This window comes from Ictalurus punctatus, chromosome 16, assembly GCF_001660625.3.
Source record: "Ictalurus punctatus breed USDA103 chromosome 16, Coco_2.0, whole genome shotgun sequence".
In the NCBI taxonomy this organism is placed as follows: domain Eukaryota; kingdom Metazoa; phylum Chordata; class Actinopteri; order Siluriformes; family Ictaluridae; genus Ictalurus; species Ictalurus punctatus.
The window spans coordinates 18,585,826-18,607,002 of NC_030431.2; the positions used below are offsets into that span (position 1 = coordinate 18,585,826).

The window sequence follows — 21,177 nt, forward strand, 5'->3', positions numbered from 1 at the left end:
CCTGGGATTTTCACACACACAAGTCTATTATTTTCAAAAAGTAGTTCCAATGAGAATTTTTTTACGATTATTTTTAAGAATTACTGTGTGTAATCATTTTCGCTCATTTTTATGAAGGGTGTCAAAACTGTAAATTACACAATGTTCAGCGCAATGTTCAGAGAAACGGAGTGCACAAATACAGAAAACGGGTACAAAAACAAAACCGTCGGGGTGGGACCTGAACATTCTGTTCAGTTCACAGTTTGAAATTGTGAACCCAGAGACATGCGTTCAAATCATGTTCAAATCTGCGTTAAAAACAAACAGTAAAACAATGCAGCATTTGAAACAGTGCAGTTGAAATACAAGTGATAACTCCTCAGGTGATTATAGTCACCTGTCTGTTAAATGGGACGTCCAGATTATACCTGCTATGATCACACAGAGCTCCTCTCTGTGGAATAATCGGCCACAGAGGAAGAATGATACTTAAACATTTCTTGGCAGTTGAATCTTTTAATATAATTTAATTAAAAATAAACGCAAACACAACCGTGCTGATGGTTGATTTTCAGTCAGTAACATTTACTTACAGGGCTCAATTTCAAACAAAGGTGACTTTGGCCAAAGCAGCTGGATCTCCTTGCTGAAACCACCTAAGTGATGTGCAGTACCGCCACCTAGGTGCCAAAACCAGAACTACAACTGTAAGAACACGTGTGAGAGAACAATGTGATGGTACTACATGAAAAACTGGGCCAGGAGGTTGGCCACTCCGATCACGATGAGAAGGATGTGGAAGCAAGCAGAGGGCCAGCGCAATTCACCGCTACGTCTCAGGGCCTTCAGATGGACAGCTGAGGGGAAGACAAACACCAGAGCCAAACCACATGTCGCCCCCGAGTACCTACACGAACGAACACACACGTTAGGAAATTATTCAAATTATAATACATATAATTTTGTGTTCCATTATCTGCAGGTAGGTTTGGAGAAATGAGAATCTGTGAAAAGTTTTTTTGTTTGTTTGTTTGGAATATGACTATTTGAAACAGCTCCCTCTTATAGGCAAAATCTTTTCTTTCTTTTTTTTTATGTAATATATCTGCACATACTCATACCTGGTCTGAAATATTTTTTTGGGGGAAAATAAATAAACAAACAAAAAGTTTGTTTTTCAAGCTGATTTCAAGCTGAAAATCCTTGTACCAGTTTATTTGCATATTATTGGATTCCATTTGTCCTTATAGTTGCAGATTTTTTTTCAGTTAACCATAGATCTGTAGTCAGCCTTTTTAACATTTATTGTCATTATATAGTTTCAGCTCATTGTTCTTGTTTTTTTTCTTCTTTTTTTTTGCTGTATAACTTGAGCAAAATAAAAGTAATTAAAGAGTGTTAAAAAAGGCAGATCCAACTCTATTAACAAAAAAAAAAAAAAAAACATTTTAAAAACAAACAATTTTCTTTTCACTTCGTTGTAACCAATTTTCAATCTGTTACTGCACAACAAAATTAATGTGTCCTTTAACACATGATGTCTTTTGAAACAATAACTCATGCAATTTTACAGGGCAGCTGAATATGCTTTGAAAATCTGGGCATCAGGGAATCTGGGCAATCAGGGCAGATGAATGGTTTTGTTTTGGGTTTTTTTGGAAAATCTGCTAACTGCATTTGCGATAAGCTAGTGATGCTATGACGGACAGAGGAATGAGAAAAGCCCTCCCACCCACTCACAGAGCACCAGCAAATATGTTCTCTTGGACTCCAGATGGCAGTGGCATCACTTCGTTGAACACTGGGATAGACATTTGCACACTCGAGAGACCTGTGTGGTTTCCTGTTTCCCCACTCGGATGCGAGAGTGAAATGATGTTCTTAAGGCAACAGAAGCCCTCAATCTCGTAAACACCAGGGCTGGAAGAATAAACGCTCCATGTTTTATTTGTCTGAGACTCTGTCCTCTGACAAAATAAATAAAAATAAAGCAGAAAGCTCTGCCCTGTTCCATTAGTGCAGGGGTGTCCAATCTTATCCGCAAAGGGCCGGTGTGAATGTGAGGTTTTCATTCCAACCAAGCTGGAGCCACACCCGATTACATCTGTTTAATCAGTTGATCTTGGCTTTCAATAGACTCAGGTGTGGCTTCAGCTTGGATGGAATGAAAACCTGCACCTACACCGGCCCTTTCCGGATAAGCTTGGGCACCCCTGACTTAGTGGCATACTTAGTATCAACAGTGGCTAGAGGTCTTTGCTATTCATTTCACTGCTGTTCACTTCACAGGCAGCAGAGGGCTCCAACAATAACTTGGACCTAAAGCTGTGCCATGAAAACCTAACAGGACTAACTTATAGCACACTTGTAAAGCTGAAAGGGTTGGGAGGAAAATTAATAATGTAGTATGAATTTCTCAAAGGCTGCATTCATGTTTACACTTTAATACACCAATGTGACCGAGATGGAATTCCTTTTTTTTAATGATAGAAATAATAAGCTTAAACTTATTTTCAGAATAACCTTTATCCTAAATAAATGGTAATAATTATCTAAATAGATTCTGGACTAAGTTACAGTGCTGATTTCTTTTGTTTTTGTGTCTCTCTCATACTAAATAGGCTTAAATCTTCAAACGAAATACAACATAAAACAAAGGCAACCTGAATAAACACATAGTAGTTTTTATTTATCACCCATGTGAAAAAACTAATTGCTCCCTTAAACTTAAAATCTGCCCCCCTTAAAATCTGGCTGTGCCACTTTTAGCTGCAATAACTGCAACAAACTGCTTCAGATAACTGGAAATCAGTCTTTCACTTACTTCTAGGACTAGGATTTACTCCTATGCTTTGGATCATTTTCTTGCAGCATAATCCAGTTGCGCTTGAGTTTCAGTTTACGGACTGAAGACCGACATTCTCCTTTAGGATTTTCTGGTAGACAGCAGAATTCATGTTTCCCTCAGTTACTGCAAGTTGCCCAGGCCCTGAAGCAGCAAAGCATCCCCACACCATCACACTTCCACCACCATGCTTGACTGTAGGTATGATGTTCTTTTTGTGGAGTTCTGTGTTTGGTTTACGCCAGATGTAACGGGACCCGTCTTCCAAACAGTTCCACTTTTGACTCAACAATCCACATTTGAGGTGCGTTTTGGCAAAAATTCAGACGAGCCTTAATATTCTTCTGGGTTAGCAGTGGTTTTCACCTCACCACTCTTCCATGCCATTTTTGCCCAGTGTCTTTCTGATACCGGCGTCATGAACAGTGACACAAGAGAGGTCTGTAGGTCCTTTGATGTTGTCCTTGGGTCTTTTTGTGATATCCTGGATGAGTAGTTGTTTTGCTCTTTTGGAAGTATTTTGGAAGTTTGGACACTTCTGGGAAGGTTCATTACTGTGCCGAGCTTTTCCATTTGCAAATTATGGCTCTCACTTTGGTCCTCTGGAGTCCCAGAGCCTTTGAAATAGCTTTATAACCCTTCCCAGACTCATGTATTTCAATCACTGTGAATACTTATGTACATGTGCCTTTTTGTTTTTTTATTTTTAATAAATTTGCAAAGATTTCAAACAAACTTCTTTCACGTTGTCATTATGGGGTATTGTTTGTAGAATTTTGAGGAAAATAATGAATTTAATCCATTTTGGAATAAGGCTGTAACATAACAAAATGTGGAAAAAGTGAAGCGCTGTGAATACTTTCCGGATGCACTGTATTCTGCAGCATTACAATTCCCCTTCAAAGAAGGGGCCCCAAACCTGTTCCAGCATGACAATGCCCCTGTGCACAAGGCACCCCATGTCTCACTAATACTCTTGTGGCTGAATGAGCAAATCACCACAGCCACAGTCCAAAACCTAGTGGAAAGCTTTACCAGAGGAGTGGAGGTTATTATAACAGCAAAGTGGGACTGAGATGTTCAACAAGTACATACGGGTGAGACGGTCAGGTCCACAAACTTTTGGCCATATAGTGAAGTACTCTCCCAATTTGGTCAACTGCTAATAACCCCACCCACTAGCTAGCTCTTCCCTATCACAGAACAGCTACTAACTGTGGAGAGCACCATCTAACCTCTTTCACATACATCAGCTCACAGATGCCCAGATGTGTCTGTGTGACTGACAGGAGTATGTGTACTGCCATCCCACCTACCCAGAGAACAGTTTTCTGTTCTCTTGGATTCCCGGGCAACGGATGGCTGCAGCATCATCGGGATGCAAACTCGTGATGTCCCGAAGACACAATGAACGTTGCTCATTTTAATTTTCATTGTATCTATATCTAACTTTGGGTCACTTTACTAATGAGCATGGAGTTAGCTTGCATACCAATGTGGATTATGTATCCTGGACACAGCCGATTATGATAAACAAGACTGATTATGACAAACACACCATAAAGTCAGTTTTCATTTAAACATCATTTTTCCTGTAACCACTATTTTTGTTTACTATATAAATCTAGTCTTTAATAATATATATGAATAGTGACGTCAAGTTTCTGACATTTCCGTTGTCAAAGTGTCAGGAGCAATGAGGGCTCCAAACATGAGCATTATCAGCCCTGTTCCCAGATATATATTTACTGACTCACCAGATATCTACACAAATGGAAGATTGTTCCACAGCAATGTGTGTCTTAAGCAGAGCAAATAGACAATACAAAGCGACTAGTGATGCCTTACACGTACCTAATTAAACAAATGATTACAATTGAGATAAAAGCGATAGTGAGAATATGGGTGGAAAAAACAAACATCACTAAAACTGCTTTTTTGTTCTGTAAAGGTACAGCATTATGAAAAGAATCAAAAAATAAGTATGCAAAATGAGTATGCATAATCAAACAATGTGCGCATAAAAGTATGAAACCTCAAAATCTATTCAAAGGAACATGTACGGTATAAACGAGGATTTAAAAACCATAGCTTTTTTTAAAAAACGCGTTTACAAAATCATGAAGTTAGGAACATTCATATAAGTATTAAAAATAAATCTAATCACTATGTAAATACATGCTATTCATAAAAGCGTGTTGCTACTTATCTACATTATGCAAAAAAAAAAAGTTATTAAAAATTAAATACAACTGCTCCTGGTTGAGCGTCTCCTCACTATTGAGCCATGTATACAACATAAGAAAACATTCATATGCATCAGTTCATTGTCAGTTGATTAAACTTGACTATCTGAGGCCAAGAGTAATATTTACAGAATTCCCACAGTCCCCGTCCTCAAGACTTGAGAAAACTATAGAAAACAACATTTATATACATTATATTGACGGATTCTACTTCCTGTTCTTTTTAAGACACTATCCTGTATTCTAGAGTCAATCTTTAAGATAGATTTATTTTTACGTTAATTCAACCTACATATTGTTTTATAAGACATAATGTCTTATTCTGGTTTGCACAATTTCTATACTGTAATATACATACACAGCGCCATCCACTAATACTGAGCAAAGAAGGCTGTGAAAAATTGTCTTTATTCACAAAAATACTCTGCTCTCATGGATATCAAACAATTGCAAACACAGGTTTATCCAAAAATAAATAAATAAATAAAAGATTCTAAAGTTAGGTTAACCCTTTTAGGTTAAACAATAAAGACAATTTTTCACACCCTTCTTTCCTCATATTTACCAAGGGTGCCAATATTAATGGATTAATCATTTATATTTTATTTTCACACTGTGAAATACATTATTGCAAACTCGCACTGTTATTCAATAATTAATGTTCATACAAGATGTTTTGTCATAATTTGAAGTCACACTTTTCTCTCACCTGATAATGGATCCAATGTTTGGATAAAACCTGGCCATTAGGACCCCAGTAGCCACAAGGATGATGTTCAGGATAAAGACATGGAAAAAACTATAAAACAAAGAAATAAATAACACAGTTAGTATGTTATTTATCTGAGTGTTTTACTTGTTATTGGACACTTATACTATTAGGACTCTAAATGTAATGAGTCTTTTATTGCTGCTACCACAGTCAACTTCTACTACAACACAGACCATTTTTGCATTAGTTTTTCCACACAACAGTGTGTTTTTCGTCCCATGTATCCATTGTATTCTGTGTTTACTTTATTGTTGCTCATCTCACACTGTTGTATATGTGCACTTTGTGTAGTCCTGTGTACTACAGGTACACATAATATTACTGTATTATGTTGTAACATGAGTAAAATTATATTTCGTTCCAATGTATACCAGCTAGATAGAGGAATGGCAACAAAAACCACTCGACCTGAAATGCAAGTTATAATAACAACTGAACTGCAGAGCCAACGAACAAAAAACAAAACTTCCCCACTTTATCTATTCAAATCCTAATGCATGCTGCTACTTGAATTGTAGAAGCTTCCTATTTAAAATAATGCTCATTTCAACACATCACTCCAGGCTATTTCCATATAACCTTCTTCTGACAGCTTTCATAGTATACAAATGACATTGAGAAACACATGCAGCATATTTAGGCTGTTTTCAACCTGTCTGTTTGGTCTATTTTTTAATCAGGAACAGTATTCTGTGGAAATGGCTAGAAGATGGGTGAAATGAGGCCTTATAATACCAGTACTGGATTTTTCTTTTGTCACAAAAGAGTGCTTTTGAAAACTTTTGAAAGCTTCTCCCTGGGGATAAAGCTTCCCTTAAGTGCATTTTATCACTGGATAAATCAAGTAAAAGCCTATAGGGGAAATGAGGGGAAAAAACAATGGAAGAAAGAAAAAAGAAAAAGAAAAGAAAAGGCTCGTTAGTGTTAGTTTACCAATGCAATGTTACTAAGGACAAAAAATGTGTTTGTTTTGGTACATTTGTTGGTTTATTGGTATTATGGCCCAGTCCCGCTTTAATGGCTGTTTACAGTTACGCATCGTCCAAGCACACACACATCCTCTTTCACAGTTTTTGTGTTTTGTGATGATGTAAACAATCAGTTAATCACATTATGACACTGGTGGCTATATTTGTGATCGCTGCATAGTTGCTTTGAATTTCAACATTTGCTCAACATTCAGGAACAAGGAAACTCTGCTTGAAAATAGTATGGAAGGTACACATTATTCATCAGTATGTTAACAGTTTTAAAGGAAATTTTGGGAATAAAACTAGAAATACAAAAAGGTTATCAAAGTTTATTTTTAGCATACAAGTTCTTCATCTTGAGAGAGAGAGAGAGAGAGAGAGAGAGAGAGAGAGCAGAACCCCACTTCAAATGAGCACGGTACTTTGTAAATATCATTGGTCAAGCATTAATGAACTTTGCAAATATCACATAGATTGTGAAAAATCAATATTTGGGATGTTGTTCTGGGCACTGCGCACCAAGGGAACACACCAGATAGTGGAATGTTTATTTTAAGCATGCGGTTGCTATGGCTGCTGACTCTATTATCTTCCCTCCACATTTAACCCTATGTTACCAACTCCAAAAATGACCCATTACATGCCTTGGGTCATACCAAGCATTCTCTAGTTTCTGTTTTTCATCTCAAAGCTCAGGCAAGCGGACTCCTATACTCCATGGTTAGACTAAATGTTGAAAAAAATCTTTAATATTATTATTATTATTATGACTAGAACTAGTTAACATATACTTGGGTGATAATGTCGTTATGGTTAGAGTGTGAGTGTGTGTGTGTGTGTGTGTGTGTGTGTGAGAGAGAGAGAGAATGCCCCCCCCCACCCCAACATCACCCCAAATCCATGTCAGCCAGAAAAAATTTTTCTGTTAAAAAAAACAGCCTTTCTGCTGAATCTCAGTGTTAACTGATTGCAGAAAGCTTACATTATGAGACATTTTACCTTGGGTAGTGATCACCAAAGATATGGCCCATCAGCTGCACCCGAACCAGGTAACCCAGCAGCGGGTAGACGCTGGTCATTTGGAACAGCAGACAGGCCCGAGCCACAAACACCATTACATCACTGCTGGGAAAGTTATCCAGAAAGTTCTGTCCCAAAGCAAGGGTCAGCATGAGAATTCATTGTTAAATGGCATCAACAAGCCAGAATTAGACATATGTGAAAGCTGAACAGCTCACAGACAGGACAAAAAGAGGAAATAAGGCTTACTGGTTCGATGCATTCCTTAGACAGTGGTGGAGAAGGAAAAGAAGCAAAGATCATAACTCCCACATAGAGGTACGTTAGACCTACTAAAAGGTAAGCCAAGGACAAATCTCGAACCTGCAACCATAAAAAAAACACAAGTTCCATGGTATTAAAGCCTTTAATAGCTAATGTTACTTGTAGTATTGTGTTGCTTAGTGGTATACATGGGTAGCCAGCAGACATCTGACTGGTAGATATGTACAAAGGTCATTTGGAATAAAGAAAAATGACATCCAAATGATGGATTTGATTAAACATCTGGAGCAAAACCGCTGGACATGTGGTGCTGGAATTGAGCATTCATTCATAATACTGGTTTATGTGAATAATGATACAGAGGAAGCTCAGAAAAATTTTATAAGTAAGTAGATACAAATAAATGATATTATGCAGAAGCTATTTTTAGATCCCATTTTCATATACACTCACCATCCACTTTAATAGAAACACCTCATTCAGGAAATTATATAATAAGCCAATCATGTGCAAAAAACAAAAAAGTAAAACAATCATGCAGATACAGGTCAAGAGTTTTTGAAAAAGTTTCTCTCAAATATCAGAAAAAAGGAAAAATGTGATCTGAGTGAATTTAACCGTGGCACTGGTGCCACTGTATCCTCAGATTCTTGTTCCTGGATTACAGGACTGGAAACGGATGTGGTCTTATGCTGTTGTAGCCCATGCACCTCAAGGTTGGATGTGTTGAGCATTCGGAGATGCTTTTCTGCTCAGCACAGTTGTAAAGAGTGATAATTTGAGCTATTAAGAGTGATTAAGACGTTGGACTACTGATCGGAAGGTCATGAGTTCAAATCCCAGCACTGCCAAGTTTTCATTGCTGGGTCGTTGAGTAAGGCCCTTAACCCTCAACCGCCCAGTTGTATAAATGACATAAATGTAAGTCGCTCTGGATAATGGCCAAATGCCATAAATGTAAATGTACATGCTTCAAACCAGTCTTGCCATTCTCCTCCAACATCTTTCATCACAATCATTCTGTGAGAACTTTATAAACTGTTGTGTGTGAAAACCCTAGGAGATCAGCAGTTTCTAAAATACTCAAACTAGCCCATCTGGTTGTCGCAAAACATTGTCATTCTTAAGTGTATAAAAAAAAAATAATAATTTTTTTAATTTTTAAAAAAAATTTCTTGGTAAGAACTTGCAAAAAGGTTACAAACCACTGATACATTCCATTATCATCCAAAGTTATATAAAGATTAGGGCTGTATGCAAATGGTCTTACTTAGCATGTGATCAGGATGTACAGGACACAGCAATAAAAGATGTGCAATAAGCAGCTTGTTGTTCCAAAGTCAGACTTTTGCAGACAACACCTTTTGTACTCAATTGATGTTAAATTTAACTCAATTTGATCTTACTTCGAGTTAATTTGATATTAGCATGTAATAAGGAAGTGCAGGAGACCCAGCAAAACAGATGATTCATTCGATCTAACCTCAGCATTGCATGTGATCAGGGAAGTGCAGGATATATGGTATAAAAAGGCATGAAACAAGCAATACTTTGTTCCAAAAACCATGATTTCTGCTGACAACGGACTTCGCGTGTTCTACTGATGAGGCCACAGTGGACACTTCCTGATCAGGAAGTCTGCATTTGCCACAGAGACTCACGTGCAAAACTATAAAATCTCTGTTCCCTAAGATCTGAGCTCTACTTCTGTATGCAGTAACGAGTAAAACCATGCAAATGGCAGTCTACTTGGCTTGATCTGATGACGGTTAACCAGTCCACCTTAAAATAACCTGTCCGTCTTGATTGTTTAAGAGGTGCAAGCAAAGTATGGCATGGGTGTGAAACTGAGGGAAGAGCTGCACTTACGTTGTTCTCCTGATTCTTGTTGTTCTTCATGAGGGTGATGATGCAGTTATGGATGAAGAAGGCCAGAGTGAGAACACCAGTGAGTTGAGGACACCAGATTCTGAACTCTACACAAAACACACACGAGCAGATTGCGGATGAACAATGAAACAGCTTGGTTCAATATTTATGCAGCTTCGCTGTCTTTGTTTAAAACAAAAAGCACTGAGCAATCAAGTTACGTGATGAATAATGAGGACCCAACACCATCCTGAGCCATTTTACTTTGAAAAGCTAGTGTTTGTTATTAAGTAAACAAGGCACCTCATTGCTGCCATGTTGCCAATGAAAAGAAAGGAATTTGTATCTCCTTCATGCCTGTAAAAAGCAAGTTACTTCTTGCCCTCTCATATGCTCTGGTTTTATCTGATTGGTTGGATTAAAGTTGTATTAATATGGGAGTAAATTCAAAATGGTGCACTTCATTCTCTTCATGAGAAAACAACGGCTTCACAGCGATTTATCGCTCAATGTCTGTAGGTAGCCGAATTAATACTTTACTCTTTTCATTATTATCATGTGACGCTATAATGCAGAGTCCCTCGTCAATTCATCTCTGCCTGGCACTGGTGTTTACCTGGGATGAAAAAATCGGTGGAATCGAACCAATGGAACTCCAGGTGAAAGCCTAGCCGAAAAGCTTTAACGGTGACCAGGATGATGAGGTAGATCACTGAAATAGTGCCTGCGTGAAATGAAAAATAAAACCCATTTACATACCAGTCTGGTTCTCCTTACAGGCAAACAAACATGTGATCATGGAAAGTACAGGAAATCAATAACTCCTATATAGGAAAATGCAAATTAGTTTGCCTCAGTAAACAGAGACAGCACGAATTATATCATAAGCTTTGTCAGATATTCAAAACCTACTACAAGAAGATCAATGTATACCAGTGGAACTTCATTAAACTACCAAATCCAAATATTCAAACGAGCCCATTTCCAGCACTTCTAATCAAAATGGAACAAAACTTACCCAGAAAGGTGAACCTGGCGAAGAAGGATGCCGAGCGGAAGTTGAGCAGCGGCAGAAGCAGCACAATAAGGTAGAAAGGGATAGTTTTGGTTTTACTCCACCAGTGGTCAAACAACGCTGTGTCTGTACTGTTATCACTGACATAATGCAGGCTAATGCTGCTGTTCTTATGTGGATCCACATCTGGGTATGGACAAACCACTGGGACAGATGATGAAATTAAGATTACTGCTACAGTACACATGGAGCTCATTAAAGAGTTAATTCACTGAGGATACTGCCTGACACACTCAGGAGTGAGATTAAATATATGACTACATAAAAATGCCTTCTTATGATATTAGTAATGAGCAGCATTTAAAGGAGCATGTAATGTCGGACTTCTGATCGGAAGGTCATGACTTCAAATCCCAGCAGCATCAAGCGGCCGCTGCTAGACCCATGAGCAGGGCCCTTAACCTTCTCTTAAACTGCTCAGAGATAACTGTAAGTCGCTCTGGATAAGGGCGTCTGCCAAAAGCTGTAAATATAATTTTAAAAGGTCAAGTCAGTGTTTTTGGTGGCAGTTATCTATAGAGGACCAAACCTGCAGAAATTAAAATAGATAAATAAATAAATAAATAGATAGATAGATAAATAAATGTAATAGGAAAATAAAAAAAGGAATAAATGACTTTATAAAACAAATATAAATCATTTAATATTAAATTTAATCAAATTTATTTTTATGACTTTTTTCTTTCATTTATTATTTTCTATATTTAGTTTTTAATTTATTTTTATTCTTTTTAACTTTTATGTATTTATTCTTTTATGCGTTCATTTATTTTTATATTTCTTTATTCCCACATGAATTCACTTAGATATTTATTTTTTTCAACATGTTTTATTTCTTTTTGTATTTATTCTTACATTTCAGTGTCTTGTTTGATAATTAGGCGGGTTGGTCTTGCTTAGTTCATCGTAGATTGAAGCGTGTGCTCGAATACTGTTCACTTGTTTTGGAGCGATGTCAGGTCGGAGCTCCCGTGTAAACTATGGCGGATGCTTCACAAATAGCAAGAGAGTTGTGCAACTTAGGAAACAAAGTCGATAACCACGCATCAAATAACTGTGTGCTATTTAGAGTAGAGGTGCTTACTGATGCTTTAGGAGAGCTGTATGCCACATGAATGTCGAAGTAAAGCCTGAAATGTAGGCTCTCTGCACGGTGGGACGTCCATCTTATTTACATCCGATAAGTCCTACTGAAACTTCTCTCACAGGGTCAAACTGCTGGAAACTTGAAGAAAGTTGTTTGGTGTATGTGAAAGAACTATGCAGCTCCTAGTAGCCTTACAGCCTTTTTAGCTTTCAAATGTATTAGTGTTCATTTCTGTCTCTGTTACGTGGTTAATAATGAGTTTGTGATTTATTCTCTTCGTCCTGACTCTTATACGTGAGCTCTCAACCAATGATGTACTGGAGCTACACAGGGACCGCCTCCCTCATTTCCATACTGCGCGTTGAAAAGTAAAAAATAAATAAATGTATAAATAAATAAATAAATAAATAAATAAATAAATAAATAAATAAATAAATATGGAAAGAAATACGTGTGGGAATAAATAAATAAATAAACCGACAAAAAAATAAATTAAAAATAATACAAATAATATTTACAAATTATAAAAATACATTTAAAAAATAAACACAATAATAAATGAATCAAAAATACAAAAAAAATGTAGGATTAAATTTAATTTTAAAATGAATTATATTTGTTTTATCAAGTCATTTATTCCTTTATTTTTCTATTACATTATTTATCTATTTATTTATTTTTCATTTCTGCAGGTTTGGTTCCCCATAGTTAGCTGAAGCTGGATGTTTTGAAACGCAAGGTTCAAACAAATGCAGCCCTCTGTCCTATTATATCACTTCTAAAGCCACACCCAAGCACAGGAGATCTAGACTAGAACACGTAGCGTTTGTCTGGTTGAATGTACGTGGTTCGCCAAATTATCTGGCATGTCAATTTGATTTATTATAGCAATTTTTTTTTTTTTTTAATAAAATGCACCAACACTGGTGTAACCAGTCTGAAGTTGGTGTCATCAGCCAACTGATTCTAGAAATGCTGAAACGGGAAATAACACTAGTTGGCTGATCAGGTGCCATAGAAACTACAGCTTCGGTTCTGCTCCCAGTTATTTTATTAATAACTGCCAGAGTTCAAAGAGGCAAGCATGCCTATAACTAACAGCCATACTGCTGAAGCATATAGCTATGTTTATCAGCTAATACTGCTCTGGAAGTCTGAAGTGAAGCCTTGCTAATGTGTTAGTCTTAACCGTGACTTTTTATGCAAGAATTAATACACCCAACTTAAAAAAATTAAAAAACATTACTGTAATTTTTACAACATTTCGATAAAAAAATGAACATAAACAGGCAGAAAAAGACAAAATATACACTCTCTGGCTACTACACAGGGAACGCCTGTACTCCTGCTTATTATGGAATAATCCAATCAGCCAATCATGTGGCATCAGAACAATTCATGAAATCACTGAGATACAGGTAAAGTGCTTCCATTAATATTCACATCAAACATCAGTATTGTGGAAAAGGGGGATTTCAGTGACTGACATGGAGGCTACAGTGGGCACATGTTCGTAGAAACTGGACAGCTGAAGACTGGAAAAAAGACCACACAATGTATTTCCAGTCTTGAACTGTCCAGTTTTGGTGAGCCTGTGCCCAATATAGTCTCAGATTCTTGTTCTTGGCTGACAGAAGTGGAACCCAATGTGGTCTGCTCACATCAGTTGTAAAGGTTGGTTCTTTACGGGGTCATGACATCAAAATTTTGATTAAGTCAAATTTTCCTTGATCTTTTGACATACAAGAGGTCATTGTACCAGCAACCCGTCCTGCAAGTTTCATGGCTTCATGATTTCATGTTTCATGTTTCAAAGAACAATAAACGATATTTCAGTCAGCGGGTCAGTGACAGGGTGGGAAAAGATAATAAATTACTATATTTGGTAAAAATTAAAATAAATAAATAAATGTAACTAATATTATTAATACACCTCAGGGAAGATACTTTGTTTTGTTTTTTTAAATCATGACCCCTTTTTCTGTAGACTTCCTGTCATTCTTCTCTGACCGCTCTCATAAACAAAGCATTTCCGCCCCCAGAACTGACGCTCAGCAGAAGTATTTTGTTTTCCATTCCATGTAAACTGAAGCACTTTACCGGTATCTGCACGATTTTATGAACAGCTCAGATGCCGCATGCTTGGCTGATTGGAGAATTGCATGAAGGAGCATGGGGGTAAAGTTGTTCCTAATGAAGTTGCCAGTAAGTGATTATAATGGTAGACAATAATAATGATGAGCTCCTAGGCTGAAATATCTCACAGATACTAACCTCTGTCCGTTCCATTTGTGCCAAACTCTGAATCAGACATATTCATGTGGTGAACATAGTCTGGTGGTAAAAAGAAAAGCACTTTTACCTCATGACAAACCCCTGTCTAAACCACAATGAATCAGTGAATTCACATAAGTAGCATGACACAATGGCTGCTTACTGTAGATGAATTTGCCGGTGTTAAACAGGAAGTTGGACATAAGCACCCAGTAGACCACCATCGCTCCAAGCAGCGATACCATGGAAAATAACAAACTCGACCACTGTCCCAATCGCCCAAAGTAATATTTACACACGTCAGGAAACTCCCAGTCTGAGGTATCTATATAAGCTGAGATTTTTTTTAAAAAGAGAGAGGTAAACACAAGCTTCATATCACAGTAATCTCTAGAATTGTACATATTTAAAAATAATAAATAAATAAAAAACTAAACACAAATGATCATATTTGATCTATGACCCATTACATCCTGAGTCCCTTGACAAGATGCATCTAAAGTGCAGAATACACATACAGGACACACAAGAGCAAAGGTGGAACATAAAGCTCGGCACAAAATGTGACAAACACATGAGGAAGTACAGGATCTTCCAGTCCTGAATTCCTGCAGCCATTTGCCAACAGTAGTAAACAGCTCAGCAATGGGAGGGTAGGGAGGTGCCACCCGTTACGCTGACCCGCTACAAGAGTTCTTCCTCACTTCATTTGTAATGCTGAGAACATTGGGTAATGGTCCTATCCTATCTATAAACATCACCTCCTTTAGTGAATCTGAAATCTTTTTACAGGTGTAGTGTATCTGCCTTATAATAATAATAATAATAATAATAATAATAAGTAGAAGAAAAAGGACTACATTTATATAACAACTTTCAAATGTAAAAATGCATCAATGTGCTTTAGAAAGAAAAATAGCAGGCCTTGACTTGATTTGAAGTTACATTACTCATCCATGTTGAATAAGAACTGAGCAAAGAAAAACCATTACAATGACGTTTTTTTTCGAGAGTTAAGAGCTGTGTGATTAGCTTACGTATTGATTTGGTGGACTTCAGAATTCTGTAACAACAGTAGAGTGTGAGGAAGCCCATTAAGATGAGGATGATGATTCCCAGTGTGAACCCAGACTGCAAACCAAAAAAATAAAAAGAAATCCAGTTACAGGCAAGTGATGCACAGCGATTTTGGATGAAAACTAAACGTGAACACACACCTGCTTTATTCCCCATGGCATGCTCAGTATGGACGTTCCCATCATCGTATTCCAGATAGCGAAACTACACAAACGAGTGGCTTAATTATTACACTGGCATGTTTTCAAGCTTATAAGTTTACATGAAGAATTAGAAAACTTCTAGATTTCTAATACATACATAGTGACAATACTAGGGTTTTTGGCAGTTCCCTCTCCTTGCACTTTAAACGCTGTCCCCAGAGGACTGTAAATGTAGAGCTCCTCAGGTGGAGGGATCACATGGTCAGGAGGAGCCTTCAGAGGTCAGGTGAAATAAACCAAAGTATTACCTCATGACAAACACGTGGTACAATCAGAATGCTTGGAAGTCACCTGCTTTTAAATAGTTTTAGAGTTGTAATCAGTATGACTATGTGTTCAGCTTGCTCGGAGTAACACGCAGTTCGGCTTCCAGGACAAATCATATCAACATTAAACCTCCTGTGTATATACATATAGTGTGACACTGCGGTAAACACTGGCTACTGAAGGTAAGAGGAAAGGAATATCTCTGGACTTCAATCATGTGAAGTATCCTTTCACTTAACAGTTAGCTAGATATACACTGGGCACGTCATGGGAATTCATTCATTCATCTTCAGTAGCCACATTGTCCCGGTCAGAGTCACGGTGGATCCTGGGAACGCTGGGTGCGAGACGGGAATACACCCCGGATGGGCAGCCAGTCAATCGTAGGACACACAAACACGTTCACACCTAGGCGCAATTTTGAGACACCAATACACCTACTAGGAAGTTTTAAGAGGTTGGAGGAAACTGGAGAACCCGGCATAAACCCATGAAAGACTCGAGAACATGAGGAAAAACCCAAGCTCAAGGGATCTTGGAGCTGTGAGAGAGCAATGCTATCTGCTGCACCATAGTGCGACTCTAAGTAAACACATATTCGATAAAGCAAAGTAGCCAGACTATTTTGGTGAAATCATTTGTTGGTGTATGTAGTTTTATAGAGAGGATAGATGGCACATAGATTACCAGCAACCTATCTGATGACGCAGCCAGGCGGCCATAGTAATGAACTCTGCTGTTAAGCACTGAAGCCTCAGCAGACACTCGCTCCTGACCTGAGTCCTCCACGATGTTCCTGGGCTCCACATGGAAAGGCCTGCGAGACAGAGATAAGAGACAAGAGCACTGATCAACAGAACCCATCTCGTCAATGTTTCTAAGCTGATTAGATCCTTCTACCTGCACTTTTTATCTCCTAGTTTTACTCCATTTTGCTGTTAGATTGAAGCTGACACTTACAATGTTGTCTTTAACGCTTTATCGAGCTCTAAATTATGAAATGAACAGAACTTTCTATAGTAAACACAGCGTCCCTGGAAGCATGTTCAAATAAACTCACCTGTCGATTTGGCCATATAACCGTAATCATGTTTAATCAAAGGATCAAAGCTTTAAGGCACACACAAACTCCAAACAATCTCAATGCATTATTTCTTTATAAAACACTCATGAATACACAACTCTTAGAAACCAATTAAAACTTCACATACAAAAAAAAAAAAAAACCATTTTCTTGGAAGGAACAACGTTCACTAAAGCCAACCAGCTGTTTTTAGTGGTGGAAACAGTTACAGGCATTCAAAGTCACAATATCAATGCAGATCCAGAAGATTTCAGCACATATGTGTGGGTAAACGCACCAACACGGCATCCAGACGCTTCCCAGAACTATCGCTTACTGTGCACTTCGCATGATTTGCTCAGCTAAAAATAACACATCAGATGACACGTTTGTGAAGTTGGCACAAAATCGAATAGGATGAAAAACAAATGACATTTGAACCTCGCTCAGACTTAAGTCTTAATTAATGAATTAATGCTTGTTCTCTGCCTGGAAATTCATGAGAAACAGCAGCTTGTGCAGACATGTTACAAACTGTCAGAGTAGAAATCCCAACTTGGGCAGACTGACAGCAAAATGTAACATGACTCACATGCAGCTAGATGTATTCGATACAGCATCCTAAAAGATATTTCAAGGGTGAGTCAAATTAAAATATTGCGACATAAATTAGAATTGAATCCAGATGTCGGTTACGCACTGGAACACGTGCGCCGGCCGAACGTTGTGGAGATTATGTCACAATTTTACATTTTTATGATGCCAATTTGCAATAAACAATGCAAAAAAATGACTTTAAATGAAGGGATTGACTCAACCAGGTAGATACCTAAACAGCACACGCATAGACACTGGACATTGCTATTAGAGACGGTAGTTTAGAGGCTCAGCTAGTCACCAGAAGGTTCTGAGTTCACATCCCAGCACTTCCAAAGCAGGCCCTTAACTCTGAAACTGCTCAAATCTACAGCTTCTCTATCCTAGTGATTCAGTCATGTGATTTTTCTGTTGACATTAGCATAAGTGGGACTGAGTTTCTGGTTTTGCTGGACAACACAAACATAACTAGAGGTTAAGGATGGCTAAAATGACTCACCTTACTTCAGAATAGAATAAACAGTACTTTGAGAAATTCATGGGAAAAAATAGGCTGTGATCCTTGTGTACTTTCCCCTGAAGTATTTATTCTACTTAACGTACAAAATTTGTTCACCTGATACCGTATGTTCCCTATTCTGGAGACTGTCTCAAAGTGGACCAAAGACTACCAGTTCTTCATGTCCAGGTGGGTACAAGATAACCAGAGTGTTTAATCAGGAAAGGAAAAAACATTTTTCATTATAGGAAGGGTAGGTGGATATCAGCTAACATGCTGTTGAGGTCAAATTCTTTTGTCGTATAATGTAGCTACCTACATAATGTAGCATAGCTATGAGGCACCATGCCTGGGAGCATCTGTGGCATTGCTGCTTGTTTAAAGATATATGTAGTGAAGTGTATAAGGGGATATCATCTAATCATCAGTATAAATGTCACACGCAGGTAAAAATGTCTGCCAAACAAATAAATGTAACCGCAGATGTCTATAATGCTGGTGTATTTTTGATGTAAACACTTTATACTTTAACTTTCAACTCAACACTGGCAGCTTGCACATATTTTAAGATTTAACCTTCAGTGTTGTTTTACTAGAGTAAAACATATAACATAAACAAACTCGTACCTTCTTTGTCTGGAGTCCAGAAAGTCCATCTGGTCCGAGTAATCATCTCCTGCTTGAATTGAACCAAGCAGAGGTTTCCCATCATCCTCCATGACCTCTTCTGGTTCACTGGTTCACCATTGCCTGGAAGAAATTTTTTTTTTTTTTTAAATAAATAAAAACAATCCCAAACACGGGTTCTCACAACTTCTCAATGTACACTGACTACATGCCCAACTCATTTCTTCAGAGGCTCCTGCGGAGGATCAAGCACATCCATGATGTGCATTTTAATAAGACCCACCATGATTTTCTAAGAAGAAGCAGAAATGAGAATCAGACTCTCCACAGTTAGAGTCCTCTCGCTTAACCGACGGCAAAGGATCTGGAAGGAGAGGCTGACTCTGTCTCTGTGTGAGAGCATGTGAAAAAGAGGACGCAATTGAAGAAAGGGGCTCTTTATGTCTTTATGCCTTAAATACAATGAGGGCAAAACATCAGCAAGCCACAACCACATTCCAGCTTGTATAATACGGTCATGGAAATGCTGTTTCAGGATGTTTCTTTACTTTTAATTTCAAAGCTATCTACAAAATGCTGTATTTAGAAATTCAACACAAAGATTGAACAACCTTTCTGAACTAACAGCCGATATTAAGTCAAATGATGACAAAACAAAGCAAATAAGCAATAAAAAGCAAGGACACAATACTGATAAGGAGGAAAATCATTGAAGGAAAGTTCCATATAAGTAAATGAGGAAGTATGAGATGATTAATGACTTCTGAATACTTCAACACACTTTATTTTAAGACGGTTGTGTATATCGGTACTCCTTTGCGAACGCTGACACTTTCAAAAACAAGAAGCTGACTGGACATTCAAATCTATTTTATACTGAAGGTTTTGTTTTCTCTCTACATTTACATTATGTATTATGTATTACATTATGTGTAGTACATACATTACGTATTCCTACATATTTATATACGTTACAAATATAGCATGGGACCTAAATGTTGTGATGAATTATTGTGAAGCATAAAGAATAGTTTAAAGTGTTGTGATACACATTTTATATGTAATAACATCTGTCTAAATGAATTAAATTCACAAATATGTACCTCTACAGCTGTTTGTCAACACCGTTTACTTGATATTACATTTTTTAAAAATTATTCAGCTCAGAATTAAATTGTTTTTTTAATTATAAAATTATTTACAGATATTGTTTTTGCAAATATTACACAGTATCGCTGATTCAAGTAAACATCGTTAGCTTCAATGCTAACAGAGTTCCAAACTGTTCTGCTAAACACCGCACTTTTACTCCCCAAACTCAGCGTCATTGATTTACTTTACATCTTTTATATTTTACGCTATTATTTACCTTTGTTAACTTACCTGTAAAAAATAAAACACGGTGGTATGGTGTCACTTTGCTCCCAAGTAAGCCACAGAACAAAAACACATTAGCAAAGTAACTTGTTTTGAAAAGGACACGTGAATTATACGTTTTTAAAGTCTTTGTGGGACATGTAGTGAACATTGCACACAGATATAACGCATCCGTATTGTACGGCCACGCTAATTAACTACATTACCCATAATGCATCTGCAACGACGGGTTTTCTGTTGTGTGTTTTTTTTTTTTTTTTTACCTTAACTTCCTCTGGCCACTTTCGGTGGAAGTGTAAGGGAACGCCCTAAAACAGAATCTCTTAATTAATCAGAACAGTCCCTTTAAATACACAGTATTTTAATCACTACTCCAGTGTACAAAATTATACAACCGCTTATAACTGGGAATTTTAAGCATTTTCAATTCAATTCAATTTTATTTGTATAGCGCTTTTTACAACGGTCATTTTCTCAAAGCAGCTTTACAGAAATATATAAACACGGGATACAGATTTTAAGTGTGTGGATTAATCCCATTTCACTCATTTAAATAAATAAATGTTCTATTAAATCAGTTTATAAAGTGTTTTGTGTCTAAAGTGTTGTACCATCACACTGTGAGCACTGTGAACAATTTTCTGCATAAGATGTCTTCTCTTTGTTTATGATCATTTCCAGAGATTTTTTAACAAGCCTGTACTTAATTACTTATGTCCAAGATAACTACGTCTCCAAATAACTGCTATTTATATAACCTGCTGAAATTAAAGGAGAAGTATGAGGACATTTTATATTCTGTGTGCATCAAGAGATTAATTTATAGTATCAGAAAAATATTGTTATCATTATTATAATAGGACAGGCGGCAAGATGACATGCTACATAGTGATCCTCAATTTATCTCATTTACCACCAGTGAAAAATTACTTAACATTTTAGTTTAAGTTACACTGTATGCTGAAAAGTATGTGGACACCTGACCATCACCGACATACAGTGCCCTCCACTAATATTGGCACCCTTGGTAAATATGAGCAAAGAAGGCTGTGAAAAATTGTC

At 37.3% G+C, this 21,177-nt stretch overlaps 1 protein-coding gene across 2 annotated transcripts; it reads right to left on the reverse strand.

The window, feature by feature from the left end:
• Positions 1-489: 489 nt before the first annotated feature.
• On the reverse strand, positions 490-20,250 carry slc38a9 (solute carrier family 38 member 9). Of its 2 annotated transcripts, XM_017489462.3 has the most exons (16): positions 20,122-20,225; positions 19,022-19,127; positions 18,739-18,861; positions 16,640-16,769; positions 15,783-15,898; positions 15,623-15,686; positions 15,443-15,536; positions 14,569-14,739; positions 14,406-14,465; positions 10,988-11,188; positions 10,586-10,693; positions 9,970-10,076; positions 8,086-8,199; positions 7,816-7,964; positions 5,783-5,872; positions 490-889 (listed from the first exon to the last, which is right to left on the reverse strand). In XM_017489462.3, the coding sequence occupies exons 3-16, from the start codon at positions 18,828-18,830 to the stop codon at positions 724-726; spliced, it is 1,662 nt and encodes a 553-aa protein (XP_017344951.1). In that variant the 5' UTR covers positions 18,831-18,861; positions 19,022-19,127; positions 20,122-20,225; the 3' UTR covers positions 490-723. The 2 variants fall into 2 exon arrangements, with proteins under 2 accessions (XP_017344951.1, XP_017344950.1); XM_017489461.3 differs by lacking the exon at positions 19,022-19,127 and having other exon boundaries at positions 20,122-20,250.
• Between the last annotated feature and the right edge of the window lie 927 nt (positions 20,251-21,177).